The 21642-nt window shown below is 41.4% G+C and overlaps 1 protein-coding gene across 2 annotated transcripts; it reads right to left on the reverse strand.

The window, feature by feature from the left end:
• Nucleotides 1-41: 41 nt before the first annotated feature.
• On the reverse strand, nucleotides 42-20011 carry LOC106565664 (striatin-interacting protein 1 homolog). 2 transcript variants are annotated; one of them, XM_014133009.3, is made up of 21 exons: nucleotides 19862-20011; nucleotides 13843-13912; nucleotides 13667-13741; nucleotides 13439-13573; nucleotides 11839-11959; nucleotides 11642-11710; nucleotides 11438-11544; nucleotides 11223-11350; nucleotides 9760-9942; nucleotides 9413-9633; nucleotides 9200-9265; nucleotides 9004-9067; nucleotides 6874-6945; nucleotides 6688-6762; nucleotides 6484-6581; nucleotides 6279-6405; nucleotides 4286-4386; nucleotides 4138-4204; nucleotides 3847-3951; nucleotides 3527-3731; nucleotides 42-3328 (listed from the first exon to the last, which is right to left on the reverse strand). In XM_014133009.3, the coding sequence occupies exons 1-21, from the start codon at nucleotides 19967-19969 to the stop codon at nucleotides 3081-3083; spliced, it is 2445 nt and encodes an 814-aa protein (XP_013988484.2). In that variant the 5' UTR covers nucleotides 19970-20011; the 3' UTR covers nucleotides 42-3080. The 2 variants fall into 2 exon arrangements, with proteins under 2 accessions (XP_013988484.2, XP_013988482.2); XM_014133007.3 differs by having other exon boundaries at nucleotides 42-3331.
• Between the last annotated feature and the right edge of the window lie 1631 nt (nucleotides 20012-21642).

Below are 21642 nucleotides of genomic sequence, written 5' to 3' on the forward strand. Positions count from 1 at the left end.
AAAGGGGAGGATTTCAAAACCTTCAAGAGAGTACTGAAAGAGCAAGTAAATCAAGATGTTTATTGACAAAAAGCTTAGTCTTATTCTGTTAAATCACTGGGTATAAATAAAGCAAAAAAAGAGTGAGAGCATTTTAATACAGTATTTAGAAAGTCATACAATGCTAAACATATTGACATGATAAATAAGGGTTTTTCCAACATCCTACGATGTCATAATTACATTTCGCCATTTTAGATTCTCTCTTCAATAACCATTATAATAATCAGGCTGATGTGGAGTCTGCTTGCCAGACTTCTCTCACATCTTTTAATTCTGTAATTCACTACCCTAGTTAAACCACATTAGAGAGCAGCAGAAGGGTTCTGGAAACCTTGGTTTCCAGAAGAAGTTGTATAAAAAGGTTTCTCACAAATCCCTCTCCCCTAAATTCTGCAAATTACAAAATGTATAAGAACAAATTTACTCACCTACTTCAGATATCCCCCGAAAATATATTTTACTACCACATTTCAAGAATCCTTAAATAAAATAAAGTCAACTTGGAAAATCAATCAACTATTGAATAAGAAAATGGCATCAAGAACTAATCCATCTCAATTTATTGTTGGAAATAATACCTATAATGATTCTGATGTTATTTCATGTGAATTTAATACGTTTTTGTGAATGTGGGTTCCTCTCTGTCAAATAATTTAGAAAACTGATGGAAATCACTTGCATTACATGAAGTGGCATTTCCCTTCTCTGCTCCAGTTTGATCCTTCTGCTGTAATGGAGGTGATTGGTAACAAAGATGTCAGCAGCAGGTCATGATGAGATTGGTGCCTCTCTGGTGAAATCAGTGTCTTCCTCGATTACTGAGCCTCTAAAGGTATATCGCCACCAAATCAATGCAAACTGGTATTGTTCCTAAAAAAAAAATTAATTGCCAAAGTTATCCCCCCTCTATAAATCTGGGGATCCAAGATCTTTTACAATTCATCACCCAATATCTGTACTACCATGTTTTTCTAAAATCCTAGAAAAATTGGTGTATAAGAGAATGTTGAAAAAAAACATGGTTTGGTTCATCAGGCTTGCTTCCTAACTCTATACTATAGCTTAATTGACCCATATCTCATTTACGATAAAAAAAAATTCTGGGCCAGTACATATGCCTCGTACCTAGACAAATTACTCATCATACAAAAAACATTTGCAAGACTAGCCTCCTCTAATTACCTGGCTCCATCTGCACCTTTGTTTAAGAAACTCAATATCTTGTCCATTTACGACATTAAGGTACGCCAATTATGCACTTTCATCTACATATACCTCCCAGACAGTTTACCTAAACCGTAAATGGATTCTCCCTGGTAATTCTGAAATCCATCTATATAACACAAGACACTGCGATAACCTTCACCCTCCCCACTGCCTCACATAGAGAATTCTCTATCAGATGCAGAGGTACCATACTCTGGAATTCTTACGTTCACATTGCCAAAGCTCATCATCCATCAATAACTTCAAGCGAAGACTGGGGGTCAGCCTGATGAACCAAACTACCCAATAATCCCCTCCATGTAGCCTAACTCTCACTCACACAGATGCACACAGTCTTGTATATTGAGTATATCATGTTCAATTATAATTAATATGCTTTGTTTAACTGATGGAACAGACTTCATTTTTTATGTACTTATATTTGTCATAAAAGCCCTTTTGGGCTTCCAACCTCACCTGCACAGTTTCTACCATTGTTTTATCTGTACTGTTTTGTCTTTGGTGCGAATAAATAAAACCTAACACAAAAAAAGCAATAGCTGTGGTAAATTAGTATACGCACAACGCAACTATACAATTAACTGAGGAGTTAGCAGGTGGGCAAAATTGAACCCTTGAGTAAAAAAATAAGCATTAGCTAGTGAAGGGTGAGTGAGAATCACTTTCTTCCCTCACTCTCTCAAACATACTGTGCACACACGCATGCGCACACACAAAATTAAGGTTTGTTTCCCAAGTTCTCAGCCAATAAGGTTGTGTAGTGCGCCAGCACGTGTTCCTGTTGCTTTAGGTTAAAACATTAGGCTGTAAATTCCATAAAAATGTCTTAATACCAATCTAAATGGTCTCCACCAGGGTTGATAGAGGTGTGTGATTCATTCAAGCCAACGGTCACTCAGTGAGAAGAGTACTAACGGAACATCAAAAGCCTGGTCAACAGGGGGTTATATCAGTAACCATAAGACATACTGTACGTACACACACACACACACACACAAAATCAAGCAACCCTTCCCTCACAATCTCTCTTCCACACACACACACACACACTTTATTTTGTACTTGTTCCTAAGGGTTATAATAGTATATTATAGTGCTTGAAGGGCAGAGTACTGGTCCGACAGCCAGGAGAGTGGCACCATGGCAGGTTGGATGTGTGGAGTTGTGTGTAAGTAACAGAATACAAAGGGTTTACATCCCCAACCATGGAGGTTGGACAAGGCTGATAAAACCTATAGCACTCTCTAAATGTCCAGTTGAAACCTAGAAAAGGCTCTACATGGGGTAAATCAAGACCTGGTTCACATTGGCCGTGAGTGACACCACTCTCCAAATGGGATATGCAAAAAACACATTTCCATTTCACCACACGCTTGTACAGGTTACACACTTGTACATCTGTGAAACAGGACAAGTATAAGCACCCCCTATTTGCATTATTAAAACATTTTTTTAAAGTGTTGTCTAGTGCCTGGATTCAGATATTATACATGATTGGTCCAACTGTGAAGGGGTAATGCTAATGTGCAAGGTCCACATTTAGGTGACTTAGCTGTTGACCCTCTACCTCCTGAATATCCCTTACTGACTGTTACTCCTCTCTGCATGAGGTGACAACACAAGAATCATGTTTGTTATGGGGACTCTTTCTGCGTAATTTTCAGAAACAAATGCAGTGCTCTATGAATGCTGTAACAGGTATGCTTTTTCAGCACTAAACGATGTGGAGATGTAGACTAGTGTTGCCACCTTGGGGAGGTGTGTTCTGAAAACCTCCCTATAGCACAACCTCCCACCACCCAGCCTTGTTATCACTGCAGAAGCTCCTCCCAGGATATGGGCTTGGAGAAGACTTCTCGCTCCAGCCAGAGGTCATAGTTCATCTGGAAATCCTCCGGCAGGTCGACGCTCTGTCCCAGAACGCTCTGCAGGCAGTTGTCCACGGGCAGGAAGTCAGGGTTCCTCTGGTTGTTGTCGTAGCGGCGGCTGTTGAAGCGCTCAATGTTGGCGCGCAGAGCACACTCCTCTGCCTGGAAGTCCCAGGGCCGCGCATCCAGGTCTGCTGTCAAAGAAACATAGAAGCTCATTACTTGAGGTTCTCTTTAAAACTTGACATACCCCGAGCTACATATGGTGCTTACACTTAACAGTTCAGTCACTGTGGGGTAATATGAGGCTATCAATCATCATATCAATCACTGACTGAAAAACTCAATGGACAATTTGTGGGTTGATTTTGGTGTCGACAGTGACTCACCGTTACCGTAGGCCCAGTCGTCATTGAGGCGATGGCGGACCTTCTGGTAGATGGCAGACATGGTCTTCATGTTGCTCTTCCTCCACTGGCGGCCCAGGTACTTGGTTTGCACTTTGAGCAGCTTGAGGACGTACAGCTGCATCATGGCCTGTTTAACCTTCAGCGCCCTCTTCAGGATGGGAGCAGATTTGAACACCACCAGCATCTGACAGAGAGAAGTGCAAGGTATGCAATTATGATCTAAAAGAATCCCAGACTGATGTCTGTCCTACTGAATAAGAGTAACTGTATTGTTTTGGTTGGGTGGGTCTCTCCCTCACCATGGTTCTGGAGTGCTTCCACTTGGTCAGCTTGTTGAGGATCCTCAACAGGTTGATACAGGAGAACAGGTTCCTCCAGCAGAACTGGTTGTTGTCGCCAGCCTCCTGTAGAACACAGACAAACCAACCAACTGGGTAACAACACCTCACCTCCAACCTTTGACTACTGTAAAATTTCCATTAGGTACACTGGTGTGTGTCCCCCCTTCTACAAAAACATTTCCCAGGCGTTTGAGTTCAGATATTACAATCAGCATTTTATTTCTGTGAGGGATGGAGTGTGCAACTTACCAAACTCTCTGCAGTAAGTTCAGGGAGCTCATGCACCACACAGTAAGGGAAGTCCAGCACAGAAATACTGCAGGAAAGAATGAGAGGTGATTATTAAAAGGGTCACAGATAATCAGGGTCTTGGAATGGCTCAAATTCCCCAACATACCTGTTCTTGGCTGTGATGTAAGAAATTATGTTCTGGTTGAAGAACTTGAGAATGAGAGGAATACAGTTGGCAAACACCAGGTGCTGAGCCATGTACTCAAACTGTCAAATTAAATAAATAAAAAGAAACAGAAGGGTAAGGGAAGGCCACTCACAAGTTTATGGTGCTTGTGAGAAATGACCACTCCTATTAAATGGTTATCAATACTTGGTAGTAGAGGTCGACCGATTAATCGGAATGGCCGATTAATTGGGGCCGATTTCAAGTTTTCATAACAATCGTTAAATCGGCATTTTTGGACACCGATCATGGCCGATTACATTGCACTCCACGAGGAGACTGCGTGGCAGGCTGATTAACTGTTATGCGAGTGCAGCAAGGAGCCATGGTAAGGTGCTAACTAGCATTAAACGTATCTTATAAAAAACAATCAATCTTAACATAATCACTAGTTAACTACACATGGTTGATGATATTACTAGTTTATCTAGCTTGTCCTGCGTTGCATATAGTCGATGCGGTGCCTGTTAATTTATCATTGAATCACAGCCTATTTCGCCAAACGGGTGATTTAACAAGCGCATTTGCGAAAAAAGCACTGTCGTTGCACCAATGTGTACCTAACCATAAACATCAATGCCTTTCTTTAAAATCAATACACAAGTATATATTTTTAAACCTGCATATTTAGTTAATATTGCCTGCTAACATACATTTCTTTTAACTAGGGAAATTGTGTCACTTCTCTTGCATTCATTGCACGCAGAGTCAGGGTATATGCAACAGTTTGGGCCACCTGGCTCGTTGCAAACTAATTTGCCAGTATTTTATGTAATTATGACATAACATTGAAGGTTGTGCAATGTAACAGGAATATTTAGACTTATGGATACCACCCGTTAGATAAAATATGGAACGGTTCCGTATTTCACTGAAAGAATAAACGTTTTGTTTTCGAAATGATAGGTTCCGGATTTTTGACTATATTAATGACTTAAGGCTCGTATTTCTGTGTGTTATTATGTTATAATTAAGTCTATGATTTGATATTTGATAGAGCAGTCTGACTGAGCGGTGGTAGGCAGCAGCAGGCTCGTAAGCATTCATTCAAACAGCACTTTCGTGCGTTTTCCAGCAGCTCTACGCAATGCTTCAAGCATTGCGCTGTTTATGACTTCAAGCCTATCAACTCCCGAGATTAGGCTGGTGTAACCGATGTGAAATGGCTAGCTAGTTAGCGGGGTGCGGGCTAATAGCGTTTCAAACGTCACTCGCTCTGAGACTTGGAGTAGTTGTTCCCCTTGCTCTGAATGGGCCGCGGCTTTTGTGGAGCGATGGATAACGATGCTTCGAGGGTGGCTGTTGTCAATGTGTTCCTGGTTCGAGCCCAGGTAGGGGCGAGGAGAGGGACGGAAGCTATACTGTTACACTGGCAATACTAAAGTGCCTATAAGAACATCCAATAGTCAGAGGTATATGAAATACAAATGGTAGAGAGAGAAATAGTCCTATAATTCCTATAATAAACCTCAACCTAAAACTTCTTACCTGGGAATATTGAAGACTCATGTTAAAAGGAACCACCAGCTTTCATATGTTCTCATGTTCTGAGCAAGGAACTTAAACGTTAGCTTTTTTACTTGGCACATATTGCACTTTTACTTTCTTCTCCAACACTTTGTTTTTGCATTATTTAAACCAAATTTAACATGTTTCATTATTTATTTGAGGCTAAATTGATTTGACTGATGTATTATATTAAGTTAAAATAAAAGTGTTCATTCAGTATTGTTGTAATTGTCATTATTACAAATAAATAAATAAATAAAAATCAACCGATTAATCGGTGTCGGCCTTTTTTGGTCCTCCAATAATAGGTATCGGTGTTGAAAAATCATAATCGGTCGACCTCTACTTGGTAGATGAGGCTAATTCAGGGTTTTGAGAGTTTGCCTGTATGTGGTGGTAGTGGTTGAGTGTCGGTTGCCAGTACCTGGTAGACGTGATTGAGTTTGAAGTGTTTGAGAAGCAGCAGCAGGATGGCAGAGATGGCCTTAACAATGATCTCCTTGTGGCGGTTAACATCCACACCAAGCTTCATGCTCTGGAGCACCGTGGTCCTGTATTCAAATAATAAAACCCTTTCAGTTGGAACTCAACAGAATACAGCCCCCTTTCAAATCAAACAGTTGACTCACGGCATCTCCTCAGGCAGCACATCTGCCAGGATGTTGATGGAGTCTGTCTTGGCCTTGGAGGTGGGGGCAGCCGCTAGCAGGATCTTCAGCAGGGCAATCTGAGAGGGAGAAGAGTCACAGGTCAATTAGAGGTCATAGAGGGTTAGAGGTCATAGAAATGCACTGGAGACCTAGATTCAGTATACAGAGGAGCAGAACACTCACCATGTACTGTGGCAAGCTGGGAAGAATGCCCTGGTATAGTAGCTCAGTGGAGCACATCTCCACATCCTCTTCCCCCTATAAACAAACAAAACATGCAAAATAATTATTTTTTAATTAAACACGTTGCCCTTTCTCTAGGACAGTGATATTCCAACATACATTTCAGTGATATGCACTGGCACTCACCCCTGACAGTGGAGTTTTCTGAAACTCATCCTCCTTGGCAATCTGAATCTCAGCTATAGAGATGTACTTATGCTGCAAGGAAATATAAACAACTGTCATTGTAAAGAATTCCCACTGCCAGTGGTGCTGTTCCTCTCAGCACAGCTCACTCCACCCATCCCCTGATGTTGCCAGAGAGACTGGGGGTAAACACTATAGAATTGCTATAGCAGTCATTTGGACTGCTCATGACTTTCATTATTTTATTACTGACATTTTTTTAAGTCATGCCCCATCCGTCCTTGACTTTTCCTAAAATAAATCTATAACACACTGTTGTTTAAATCTTAATTCACAAACAGAACTGGAGTTATAACCAGTTTAAGTGCATGTTCTTTTTTGAATGATCTTCCCCCGTTATTGCTTTTGTGATGATTTTCACTATTTATCAAGCACACTTGGCACTTTTAATGATATTTAGTTGGTTGGAGTAGGCTACTTTTTTTATTTTGTCGTTATAAAAAGAAGCTGTTAGCGCTTTTCAACACACATATATATATATGCGTTCTATTTCATAGTTGTAACAAACGCAATTCACAAATAAAATGAACACTTGAATTTGTGTTTTTACATATAGCCTACAGTAAGATAAACCAGTGGTTCCCAAACAGGGGTACTAAGACCACTAGGGATACTTTAGAAGAATCATGAGACCATAGGCCTACTGGTAAAATTCACAATTAAGTTGAGAATTTTGATAACAAAAAAAACAAAAAAACAGATTGGAGTCTTTTTTTTTTTTAATACAACTATAGTACTTTCATTAGTTTATCTCAGTGGTTCCCAACCTTTTTCAGTTACTGTACCACCAACTGCCCACCACTGACATAAACTAATGAAAATACTAGTCGTATTTTGAAGAAAAAAATAAAAAAACTTTTCAAATGCTACATAAGACATTAATAAACACAACCAAATCATTATTTTTGCAATAGCATATATTAACTGTATTAATTACACTATTCAAATGTTATTCGTAGCTTGAAGGAGGGCCCCTTGAGACCCAGTGGTTCTAGTGTTAATAAACCTGCCCCTCAAAATCCCAGTGACATCTGTGACCAGGCCACTTATAGGTTGCTAGGGTCCGGTTGCTAGATGGCAGGACACCATGCAGCCCTTCGGCTTCCTCGGTCTCTGTCCAAGTGGACACGTGTGATGGAGTGTGGATTATTTTAAATCGCATAGCCTACAGTCGGAAAGCCCGCAATTTGGGCAGCGCGCAAGGCAAATATCAAATAAGCCTAGAGATGACTGTTGAGTTGCGACTGTCAGTGAAAAGCAGAGAGATTTAGCCAAGCATATCGCAATATTAAAAAATACAAATTGCAGAAAAACAGTTTGGAAAGCAAATAGCTATTGCTGTAAAGAGATAACTAAAAGACAGATTGAAGTCTTCATTGTGATCAAAATTCTCAACTTAATTGAGCGACCAGTAAGTAGCCTCGTTTCTTATTGGCACCAGCTGAGAACATCAGCCATATCCCCAGTGAGTGTGCATATTCACTGTCTTTATCATTGGGTCAGTGCCACTTTTTTTGTTTTTGGACAATCATTTCCTCCTCCAGGTTAGATGGACGTCATATTTTATTTGTCTCCCCCCTTATCGTTGGCCGATTATATGGATCAGACAACATTTTTATTGATCTGTTTGTCAGTGTCAGCAGAGTAAGCTACCTTGTAATTTTTGTAGTATTAAAGAACAATTCTGCTAATGTCTCCTTTCATATAAAGTATAGTAGAATTGCATGAAATGGGTTTATAAAAAGGCCAACAAGAATTGTATCTGATAGGCCTATAGCCTCTATGTGCTGCAATAAACAGTATTTTTTGCAAACTGTGATTGAGTTGTATTATTAGCCTAAATTATGACTTTCCAATCTAATCATGACATTAGTAATAGTAGTCTATCTTACATAGAGTACTTTCACCACTGCTTATCCATCTGACTGGGAAAGGTGTCAGTGAGTCAAAGACCAGCCCAACTGGAGAATGGCTCTCTTTCAGGCATAATGCAGCAATATTATGTAATATCTAGAAAATGTATCCATGTTTCACAATGTTTGAGACTTGTTGAGTACTGTATAATATAACCTGCTTCAAGGTTCTGATGCTTTCATGGATGGGTCTGGGTAGGCCGACAACTGTATCGGTGTCACTGCAATACAAATACAGAAATAACCATGAAATCTAGGTCAAGGATCCTTGACAACAAACGACTTTAAGATGGATTAAATCTCTAGAAGATTTCATCTCTATTAAAGAAAAAAAACACACCAACTGAACTTACTTTCCAAGCGTATAGCCAATAAATTTGCTTCTACTTGATTCCAAGAAATGTTCTATGTCCTTTTCCCTGTAAAAGCATTAAACAAAACAAAATTCTAGTCATAAACTTTAGGGACACTATACAAGACACATAAAATAACAAAGCACATCTATAGAAACAGCACTAATCTGTAGCAAATGTCTCCCTGATGGCTCCCTCAGCCCCGGACTGTACCTGACTTTGGGGGCCCAGGGCAGACCCTTGGGGAAGTTCACCCTCTCTGATGGGGGGTGTAGGATGGGTGGGGGCATGACCTCATCCCGTTCCATGGGAAAAGGCTCCGCCTCCATGGAGTTGTCATTGTCATCATTATCGTCCTCATCTTCACGAGGGTCATCTGACTTGTAGGGGTCCTTCTCATTGAAGGCGTCCAGGTTGTCCTGTTTTATTAGGGACTGTAAGAGAGGAAAGGGTTGAAGAGTATTTTTCAAATAAGCCTTACACAATGGTACATTGAGCAGGTGTTAAACAGGGGGTGGCCATAACTTTTGTGTGCCGCATTGAGACGTGGTAGAGGTTACCTTGTGTTCACGGCGTGCCCTTTTCTGCTGCTGTTCGATGAGGTCAGAGGCGGATGCAGGGGGCGAGGCTGCCCTCATGCTCCTGATGACCCGGATGCTGTCCTCTGGGAGGGGGGGCAGGCGCAGCTCCTCCCGCTTACGCACCTTAATGTTCTGGAGCTGCTCAAACCCCCCGAGGGTGAACTGGGGCAGAGGAGAGGACATGTTGTAAATTGGATATGCAAGCCAAACGTACTTAAGCCTATGCCATTGAAACACACAGGGGTTGATTAATGTTTTGGCACTTCCTATTGCTTCCACTAGATGTCACCAGCCTTTACAAAGTGTTTTGAGTCTTTTACTGTGAGATCTGACCGAACAAGAGCCATGGAACGGTGATGGCCGATTAGACTCTGGCGCGCGAGTTCATGTTGGGTACCCTCGTTCCAATACGTTATAAAAGAGAATGCATTCGTCCACCTTGAATATTATTCATGTTCTGGTAAAAAAGGCACTAATGATTTATGCTATACAACGTTTGACATGTTTGAACGAACGTAAATATATTTTTTCCCCTCGTTCATGACGAGAAGTCCGGCTGGCTTAGATCATGTGCTAACAACACGGAGCTTTTTGGACATAAATGATGAGCTTTTTTGAACAAAACTACATTCGTTATGGACCTGGGATTCCTGGAAGTGACATCTGATGAAGAGAATCAAAGGTAATGGATTATTTACATAGTATTTTCGATCTCTCCAACATGGCCGTTTGTCTGTATAGCAAAGTGTATTTTTCTGGGCGCAGTGCTCAGATTATTGCAAAGTGTGATTTCCCAGTAAGGTTATTTTTAAATCTGGCAAGTTGATTGTGTTCAAGAGATGTAAATCTATAATTCTTTAAATGACAATATAATATTTTACCAATGTTTTCTAATTTTAATTATTTAATTTGTGGTGCTGACTTGACTGCCGGTTATTGGAGGGAAACGATTTCCTGAACATCAACGCCATAGTAAACTGCTGTTTTTGGATATAAATATGAACTTGATAGAACTAAAAATGCATTTATTGTCTAACATAATGTCCTAGGAGTGTCATCTGATGGAGATTGTTAAAGGTTAGTGCATCATTTTAGCTGGTTTTATGGTTTTGGTGACGCCTGTCTTTGAATTGACAAAACATTACACACAGCTATTGTCAATGTACTCTCCTAACATAATCTAACTTTATGCTTTCGCCGTAAAACCTTTTTGAAATCGGACAACGTGGTTAGATTAAGGAGATGTTTATCTTTCAAAGGGTGTAAGATAGTTGTATGTTTGAGAAATTTGAATTTTGACATTTATTTGGTTTCAAATTTGCCGCTCTTGAAATGCACCTGCTGTTGATAGGGTGCACCACGGGTGGCACGCTAGCGTTCCACATAGCCCCAAGAAGTTAAGAAGAGCCAAAATCCACGAAATATGATAAAATCTCTCTCACCAGTATGCTCTTCCACAGCAGCATCAGAACCTTCTTCATGGGGAAGTGGGGGGCGTGACCACTGCAGAACTTCGTCACCATGCCAAAGAGCATGACAGAGATGGGCTCGTTGTTGTACAGAGGAGAGCCTGGAAGAGAGAGGGGAAAGAGAAAAGACTAGTTATAAACTACTCCTTGACAAAACCCTTCTATCTAATAGACACACACACTCCTACCCAGCTCTGTTTTAAAGGTCTCCCTGCTGGCCCTCCACTCAGCTGAGTCGGCTGGGTCCTCCAGCTGGATGGTCACCACCATCAGATACATGATGTTGAGCAGCACCCTGAGGAACCAGAAAAACACCCCAGCATCAGAGGGGGACTCCCATACACTGGTGTTGAACTATATAGAGCTGCAGGAAAGTCAGTGTCTAATCTTACCTGAGGTCTGTGCTGTCAGCCAAGGAGATTGCTGGCTTTCTGACTGCACTGCTACAGGCAGCACTGTTACTGTGAGAGAGAGAGGGGTTGAAAAGAGGAAAGAAAGAATCAGCAACCTGATTTTAACCACATTTTGTGTAGCAAAGAAACTCTTCCCAAAAACAATGACATCTCACTGATTTGTAGTTCCAACTTACTCAACCTCCATGTTGAGCAGCTCCACAAGGGCCGTGAAGGTGCCAACATCCAGCAGCAGGAAGATGTTATACCTCATCCAGTGCTGCACTTCTGCCTCAGAGCTGCACTCCGCAAATGTCCCTGTAGAACCACAGGTAGGAAACATGATTTTAGCGCTGAAACACTGTTTGCTTACTGCATCACTTTAACCTCTCTAGGGTAGGTGGCACCAAATCGTCCCACCTACGTAACAGCCAGTGTAATCCCGTGGCGCGTTATTCAAAAACCTCAAAAATGCAAAAACAATTTTTCAAACATATGACTATTTTACACCATTTTAAAGACAAGACTCTCGTTAATCTAACCACACTGTCCGATTTCAAAAAGGCTTTACAACGAAAGCAAAACATTAGATTATGTCAGCAGAGTACCCAGCCAGAAATAATCAGACATGCATGTTTTGTTCAATCAAGTTCATATTTATATCAAAAAACAGCTTTTTATATTAGCATGTGACTAGCATGTGACTAGCATTCCCACCGAACACTGCCGGTGAATTTACTAAATTACTCACGATAAACTGTCACAAAAAGCATAACAATTATTTTAAGAATTATAGATACAGAACTCTATGCACGCGATATGTCCGATTTTAAAATAGCTTTTCGGTGAAAGCACATTTTGCAATATTCTCAGTAGATAGCCCGGCATCACAGGGCTAGCTATTTAGACACCCAGCAAGTTTAGCACTCACCAAAGTCAGCTTTACTATAAGAAAAATGTTATTACCTTTGGTGTTCTTCGTCAGAATGCACTCCCAGGACTTCTACTTCAATAACAAATGTTGGTTTGGTTCAAAATAATCCATAGTTATATCCAAACAGTGGCGTTTTGTTCGTGCGTTCAAGACACTATCCGAAAGGGTAAATAAGGGTGAGGAGCATGGCGCAATTCGTGACAAAAAATGTCTAAATATTCCATTACCGTACTTCGAAGCATGTCAACCGCTGTTTAAAATCAATTTTTATGCCATTTTTCTCGTAAAAAAGCGATAATATTCCGACCGGGAATCTGCGTTTAGGTAAAAAGACGAAAGAAAATAAAGCATTCGGTCGACTCGGGCACGCGCCTATGCCCATAGTACTCTGATTGGCCACTTGCCAAAAGCGATAATGTGTTTCAGCCAGAGGCTGCCTCGATATCGTTCAGCTTTTTCCCGGGCTCTGAGAGCCTATGGGAGCTGTAGGAAGTGTCACGTTAGAGCAAAGATCCTCAGTCTTCAATAAAAAGAGCCATAAAACACAACTTGTCAGACAGGCCACTTCCTGCATGGAATCTTCTCAGGTTTTGGCCTGCCATTTGAGTTCTGTTATACTCACAGACACCATTCAAACAGTTTTAGAAACTGTAGGGTGTTTTCTATCCAAAGCCAATAATTATATGCATATTCTAGTTACTGGGCAGGAGTAGTAACCAGATTAAATCAGGTACGTTTTTTATCCGGCCGTGTCAATACTGCCCCCTAGCCCTAACAGGTTAAAAACATACGAAAACAGCTGTCTCTTCCTAGGCTTCTTTAGTCACCGCAGGCTACTAAACTGCTGAGTGCTGAGAACTTACCCTGAACCATGTAGAGGATTGCCCTGGACACCTTCAGCCTCTTCTCCCTGGTGATCACCTCCAGGCCGTCCAGTAGACGCATGGCGTGAGCTCTGTGTTGAGCCATATCCAGCTCGGTCCATTTCTTGTCAGACACTGAGACAGGGCAGGAGCAAAACACTCTCAGTCAGAGGTACTATATAACCACACTTGAGGAAGACAATGCATTCAAGTTGAAAAGGTGCATACCATGAGTTCTGAATTCCTCCTCAAAGCATTTTCTGTTGAGAAGAAATTCTGGTCCTTCAGTGTAACTGTATAGCTCTGGAGAAGAGATGTAGGCATAGTTGGTACCAAATTCACAAGAGAACCTGTCACAGAGGTCAGTATTTAAAAGCAATAAGGAGTGTCCAGTAATACCTCACCTGACAGTTCAGCAGACCACTTGTCTGTATCTGCATACTCAAACTCAAGGTCTGGAGACTCGGAGAAGCCCTGTGTTGGAGCACAGACACAAATACAGTGCATTCGGAAAGGATTCAGACCCCTTGACATTTCCCACATTTTGTTAAATTACAGCGTTATTCTAAACTGGATTAAATAGCTTGTTTTTTCTCTCTGCAATCTGCACACAATACCACATAATGACAAAGCAAAAACAGGTTATTCGAAATTTTAGCAAATGCATTAAATATAAAAAAGTATTCAGACCCTTTGCTCAGTACTTTGTTGAAGAAAATTTGGCAGTGAGTATAGCACACCTGTATTTGGGGAGTTTCTCACATTCTTCTTAGCAGATCCCTTGGATTGCGCCGTTCATCTTTCCCTTGAGCCCGACTAGTCTCCCAGTCCCTGCCACTGAAAAACATCCCCATAGCTTGACGCTGCCACCACCATGCTTCACCGTAGGGATGATTCCAGGTTTCCTCCAGACGTGACGCTTGGCATTCAGGCCAAAGAATTCAATCTCGGTTTCATCAGACAAGAGAATCTTGTTTGCCATGGTCTGAAAGTCTTTTAGGTGCCTTTTGGCAAACTCCAAGCGGGCTGTCATGTGCCTTTTACTGAGTGGCTTCTGTCTGGCCACTACCATAAAGGCCTGATTGGTGAAGTGCTGCAGAGATGGTTGTTCTTCTGGAAGGTTCTCCCATCTAAACAGGGAAACTCTGGAGCTCTGTCAGAGTGATCATCGGGTTCTTGGGCACCTCCCTGACAAAGGCCCCTCTCCCCCGATTGCTCAGTTTGGCCAGGCGGCCAGCACTAGGAAGATTGTTGGTGGTCCCAAACTTCTTCCATTTAAGAATGATGGAGGCCACAGTGTTTTTGGGGACCTTCAAGGCTGCAAAAATGTTTTGGTACCCTTCTACAGATCTGTGCCTCGACGCGATCCTGTCTCAGAGCTCTAAGGACAATTCCATTGACCTCATGGCTTGGTTTTTGCTCTGACATGCACTGCCAACTGTGGGACCTTAAATAGACCGGTGTGTGCCTTTCCAAATCATGTCCAATCAATTGAATTTACCACAAGTGGACAATCAAGTTGTAGAAACATCTCATGGGTGATCAATGGAAACAGGATGCACCTGAGCTCAATTTCGAGACTCATAGCAAAGGGTCTGAATACTTATGTAAATAAGGTATTTCTGTTTTTTTATTTTTAATAAATGTGCAAACATTTATAAATACCTGTTTTAGCTTTGTCATTATGGGGTATTGTGTGTAATTTGAAGAGGAAAATGTTTTATTTAGAATAAGGCTGTAACGTAACGTGATTTTTATTTCACCTTTATTTAACCAGGTTGGCCAGTTGGAAACAAGTTCTCATTTACAACTGCGACCTGGCCAAGATAAAGCAAAGCAGTGCGACAAAAACAACACAGAGTTACACATGGGATAAACAAACGTACAGCCAATAACACAATAGAAAAATCTATATACAGTGTGTGCAAATGTATTAAGATTAGGGAGGTAAGGCAATAAATAGGCCATAGTGGCAAAATAATTACAATTTAGCATTAACACTGGAGTGATAGATGTGCAAGTAGAGATACTGGGGTGCAAAAGAGCAAAAAAAACAAAACAATATGGGGATGAGGTAGTTGGGTGGGCTATTTACGGGTGGGCTATTTACAGATGGGCTGTGTACAGCTGCAGCGATCGGTAAGCTGCTCTGACAGGGAGATATGTCTCCAACTTCAGTGATTTTTGCAATTTGTTCCAGTCATTGGCAGCAGAGAACTGGAAGGAAAGGTGGCCAAAGCAGGTGTTGGCTTTGGGGATGACCAGTGAAATATACCTGCTGGAGCGTGTGCTACGGGTGGGTGTTGCTATGGTGACCAGTGAGCTGAGATAAGGCGGGGCTTTACCAACGAGAGCATACTGGTCGCAGTGGTGGGTAGTATATGGGGCTTTGGTGACAAAACAGATGGCACTGTGATGGACTACATACAACTTGCTGAGTAGAGTGTTGGAGGCTATTTTGTAAATGACATCGCCGAAGTCAAGGATCGGTAGGATAATCAGTCTTACGAGAGTATGTTTGGCAGCATGATGGAAGGAGGCTTTGTTGCGAAATAGGAAGCCGATTCTAGATTTAATTTTGTATTGGAGATGCTTAATGTGAGTCTGGAAGGAGAGTTTACGGTCTAACCAGACACCTAGGTATTTGTAGTTGTCCACATATTCGAAGTCAGAACCATCCAGAGTAGTGATACTAGTCAGGCGGGCGGGTGCGGGCAGCGATCGGTTGAAGAGCATGCATTTAGTTTTACTTGCATTTAAGAGCAGTTGGAGGCCACGGAAGAAGTGTTGTATGGCATTGAAGCTCGTTTGGAGGTTTGTTAACTTCTCTAGGGCCAGTGGGACGATTTCGTCCCACCTACGTAACAGCCAGTGGATTCCCGTGGCGCGTTATTCAAATACCTTAGAGATGCTATTACTTCAATTTCTCAAACATATGACTATTTTACACCATTTTAAAGACAAGACTCTCGTTAATCTAACCACACTGTCCGATTTCAAAAAGGGTTTACAACGAAAGCAAAACATTAGATTATGTCAGCAGAGTACCCAGCCAGAAATAATCAGACACCCATTTTTCAAGCTAGCATATAATGTCACAAAAACCCAGAAGACAGCTAAATGCAGCACTAACCTTTGATGATCTTCATCAGATGACAACCCTAGGACATTATGTTATACAATACATGCATGTTTTGTTCAATCAAGTTCATATTTATATCAAAAACCAGCTTTTTACATTAGCATGTGATGTCAGAACTAGCATACCCCCTGCAAACTTCCGGTGAATTTACTAAAAATTTACTAAATTACTCACGATAAACGTTCACAAAAAGCATAACAATTATTTTAAGAATTATAGATACAGAACTCCTCTATGCACTCGATATGTCCGATTTTAAAATAGCTTTTCGGTGAAAGCACATTTTGCAATATTATAAGTAGATAGCCCGGCATCACAGGGCATCAAGTAGATAGCCCGGCATCACGAACAAAACGGAGCTATTTGAATATAACTACGGATTATTTGGAACCAAAACAACATTTGTTGTTGAAGTAGAAGTCCTGGGAGTGCATTCTGACGAAGAACAGCAAAGGTAATCCAATTTTTCTAATAGTAATTCTGAGTTTAGTGAGTCCCAAACTTGGTGGGTGTCAAAATAGCTAGCCATGATGGCCGGGCTATCTACTCAGAATATTGCAAAATGTGCTTTCGCCGAAAAGCTATTTTAAAATCTGACACCGCGATTGCATAAAGGAGTTCTGTATCTATAATTCTTAAAATAATTATGTATTTTGTTAACGTTTATCACGAGTAATTTAGTTAATTCACCGGAAGTTTTCGGTGGGTATGCTAGTTCTGAACATCACATGCTAATGTAAAAAGCTGGTTTTTGTAATAAATATGAACTTGATTGAACAAAACATGCATGTATTGTATAACATAATGTCCAAGGAGTGTCATTTGATGAAGATCATCAAAGGTTAGCGCTGCATTTAGCTGTGGTTTTGGTTTTTGTGACATATATGCTTGCTTTGAAAATGGCTGTGTGATTATTTTTGGCAGGGTACTCTCCTGACATAATCTAATGTTTTGCTTTCTCTGCAAAGCCTTTTTGAAATCGGACAATGTGGTTAGACAAAGGAGAGTCTTGTCTTTAAAATGGTGTAAAATAGTCATATGTTTGAGAAATTGAAGTTATAGCATTTGAGGTATTTGTATTTCGCGCCAAGCGATTCCACTGGCTGTTGACTAGGGTGGGACCTCGCCCAGGGAGGTTAACACAGTGTCCAAAGAAGGGCCAGATGTATACAGAATGGTGTTGTCTGCGTAGAGGTGGATCAGAGAATCACCAGCAGCAAGAGCGACATCATTGATATATACAGAGAAAAAAGTCGGCCCGAGAATTGAACCCTGTGGCACCCCCATAGAGACTGCCAGAGGTCCGGACAACAGGCCCTACGATTTGACACTCTGAACTCTGAGAAGTAGTTGGTGAACCAGGCGAGGCAGTCATTTGAGAAACCAAGGCTATTGAGTCTGCTGATAAGAATGTGGTGATTGACAGAGTCGAAAGCCTTGGCCAGGTCGATGAAGACGGCTGCACAGTACTGTCTTTTATCGATGGTGGTTATGATATTGTTTAGGACCTTGAGTGTGGCTGAGGTGCACCCATGACCAGCTCGGAAACCAGATTGCATAGTGGAGAAGGTACGGTGGGATTCAAAATGGTCGGTGATCTGTTTGTTAACTTGGCTTTCGAAGACTTTAGAAAGGCAGGGCAGGATGGATATAGGTCTGTCTGTAACACTTGGGTCTAGAGTGTCTCCCCCTTTGAAGAGGGGGATGACTGCGGCAGCTTTCCAATCTTTAGGGATCTCAGACAATAAGAAAGAGAGGTTGAACAGGCTAGTAATAGGGGTTGCAACAATTGCGGCGGATAATTTTAGAAAGAGAGGGTCCAGATTGTCTAGACCAGCTGATTTGTATGGGTCCAGATTTTGCAGCTCTTTCAGAACATCAGCTATCTGGATTTGGGTGAAGGGGAAGCGGGGGGGCTTGGGCAAGTTGCTGCAGGGGATGCAGAGCTGTTGGCCCGAGGTAGGTGTAGCCAGGTGGAAAGCATGGCCAGCCGTAGAAAAATGCTTATTGAAATTCTCGATTATCGCAGATTTATCGGTGGTGACAGTGTTTCCAAGCCTCAGTGAAGTGGGCAGCTGGGAGGAGGTGCTCTTATTCTCCATAAACTTTAGTGTCCCAAAACCTTTTGGAATTAGTGCTACAGGATACAAATTCCTGTTTGAAAATGCTAGCCTTTGCTTTCCTAACTGACTGTGTATATTGGTTCCTGACTTCCCTGAAAAGTTGCATATCGCGGGGGCCATTCGATTAATGCAGTACGCGACAGGATGTTTTTGCGCTGGTCAAGGGAGGTCAAAGCTGGAGTGAACCAAGGGCTATATCTGTTCTTAGTTCTACATTTTTTGAATGGGGCATGCTTATTTAAGATGGTGAGGAAAGCATTTTTAAAGAACCAGGCATCCTCTACTGACAGGATAAGGTCAATATCCTTCCAGGATACACGGGCCAGGTCGATTAGAAAGGCCTGCTCGCTGAAGTGTTTCGGGAGCGTTTGACCTCAAGGGGTCTGAATACTTTCCGAAAGCACTGTACTTATCTACCTCGTACATCTGCACATTAATCTGGTATTGGTACTCCCTGTATATACCTCAATTATTGTGTGCATCTTGTTTTACTCAATGTTCTAGTTGTGAAATATGAGTAAATTCAAGAGGGTGGCACACAATGTTACCATCTTAATTTTATAAATCTACAGTGTTGGGAAGGGTCCTTACATGTACACGGTAAAGTCTACACCAGTTGTATTCGGTGTATGTGACAAATAACATTTGATTTTACAGTAAGTGTGTATTTTGCAACTGTGAAATTATTTTGATGTGATTATGTAGAGAGCAGGGATTTAGCTATGTGAGACTCGACTCACATACGTTATTTTGCTGTTTTGGCTTCCAGAGAGAATTCTCCTTTAAATAGAACATGTAAGGTCCTTGGATTATAAAGGAGTAACGTTTGGCTCCTTTAGTCCATTATTGGGCTAGCCACTGTAGTTACTAGTCGGTAACGTAAACTAGCTAGTTAACGTTGGACAAGTGGCAGTTTCAAATTCAGGGATAACCATTCTAATATCGTATTTTAGATACATAGAGAGTTAGCTATACTTCAGAACAGTTGTAATGGGTAAAAAGGGACTGGGGGAGGGGGGCTCAATAATTAAATTAACGTTAGCTAGCAGCAGGTATCGGCTAGAAAATTTGCTAACTTAGCTAGTTCTAGCTAGGATTGTTGATATCACAAACACGATGCAGAACGTACTTCAATAAACCATACATTTTCTTCCTTACCTCCGAGTCTTTTCTTTGATTACGGACAAATTCACCCCTACTTTTGTTGGGTATCATAGCCCTTTGTTTATTGACAATCAATCCACCACCATTACCACCAACGTCCATCTCTGATTCAATAACAAAATCACAGAGTTTCTAAACCCAGAGGCGCAACATCGCGAGACTTCCAGGAAAGCTTTGGAAACAGACCAGACCGGTGTTTGAGAAGTAAAACATTCTTCATTAGTTGTTATTTTTTTCAAAATCTAAAGGTACAACCTAGATTCGAGCCAATGTCCTAAGTAGTCGAACATTTTATTACTCCAACCTCGTGAAAGTGACAAACTCACACGCTTTCTTTTAGTCAAAAACAACTTTATATCGAAGGAGTGGCTTTGATTTGACGGCCTGCACTTGCGCAGTTCGTTGTGTTTCTAAGCATGAGTTTAGCCAGCCAACGTCGCCATGACATCGCCTACAACTTCAACGAGTGTGATTGGCGTTTGCTGTTGGAAGGGCAGCTTTACTGTATCTTCATAATATACTGTCTTTGACAAAGTTCTTCTTCTTCGTATGGCTTTCCGGCAGACTAGACGCTTTCTTTAGTGTTTCTGCCTTTCACATGTCGGAGTGTGAATTGTACATTTGTCACCAATAAAGGGAAAAGGTGAATAAGAAATCGCACCACCATCGAACCCAGTGGTTCCCAACCAGCGGTACTAGGACCTCTTGCGACCCGTCATTCAGTGCAGGTGAGGCAGAGCCACATTTTTAGCCCCCAAAAATAATATATTGTCTAGTTGCATGTTATTTTGGCATTAATACGTGCCACATATCAGTTTGCAAACAATGTAAAAAAAATAATATATATAATTGAGTTAATAAACCTGCATACAAACATGGTCTCTTTTTTGTTTTCTTGAGTATGGCAGCTCCAAAATGCAGGTGTTTTAGACTAGCTCAACACTTTCTGTGGTGGTGGGGCAAGCCAGCAGAAAATACGGAGCGTTGTGCCGTGATTGGCTCAGTGTTCTGTCACTCATGGGGACTTTACGTCACTGCCAAGTGTAAGAGGAGACATTGAAAATTCTAGCCCTTCGGCTGCTACCATAGAAGTCCCCATCCAAGAAGGCTCCAGGTCATTGGCCACAGATAAAATGACGTCAAATCACGTTATATGTACTGTAGCTTTGATTGGACTGATCATGTCAACATCACACCTTCAAAATCATAGCTAGCAGTCATCATCAAGAGAAATTATAGATAACGTATCGGTGCTCATCGGCCATTGGACATAAACATTACACTTGAGTGGTTTCGAAGGAATCAATGACAGTGGCTGTGTGTTCCCAAATCTGGGTTTAAGGGGCTCTTTTCCCAGTTTAAAATGATAAACATTCAACATTGGCCATGCTGTCAATGAAGCATGATTTGTGCTGCGCTCAAAACAACTGTTGACTTGGAAGACCGCCGCGCCACCTTCCTGTTCAAGTGAGCCGAGCACAACAATGTGAGTCCAAAAATGTATTGTATTATTGTATGCTGCTTCATAAATGATGTAATATGCCAGGGAGAAATGTATACTGTAGCTAAGAAAGTAATATTAAGTGTATGTTGTGTAGTAAGATGTTAGTAGCCCATTTGCCTCACCCTAATAATTTGGTCTATTTACCCCTCTTAATTTCGCCTATTGTTCTGACTGTTCTTCTGTAGCCTATAACCTGTTTTAGAGAAATGTAATCATTGAATATTGTAAGAGCTTTCATTGTCTACTTATATGCCCCCTTTATTTATCCTAT

Source organism: Salmo salar, chromosome 12 (assembly GCF_965601325.2).
Source record: "Salmo salar chromosome 12, fSalSal1, whole genome shotgun sequence".
NCBI classification, from domain to species: domain Eukaryota; kingdom Metazoa; phylum Chordata; class Actinopteri; order Salmoniformes; family Salmonidae; genus Salmo; species Salmo salar.

What these genes read in the sequence shown, in the direction of transcription:
- LOC106565664 (XM_014133007.3), bottom strand. Translation starts at nt 19,969, where the DNA reads ATGGACGTTGGTGGTAATGGTGGTGGATTGATTGTCAATAAACAAAGG. An exon ending in GTGGTCTGCTGAACTGTCAG is followed by an intron (nt 13,742 to 13,842) that starts GTGAGGTATTAC and finishes TCTCTTCTCCAG; the next exon opens with AGCTATACAGTTACACTGAA. An exon ending in CGACTGGGCCTACGGTAACG is followed by an intron (nt 3,332 to 3,526) that starts GTGAGTCACTGT and finishes TTTCTTTGACAG; the next exon opens with CAGACCTGGATGCGCGGCCC.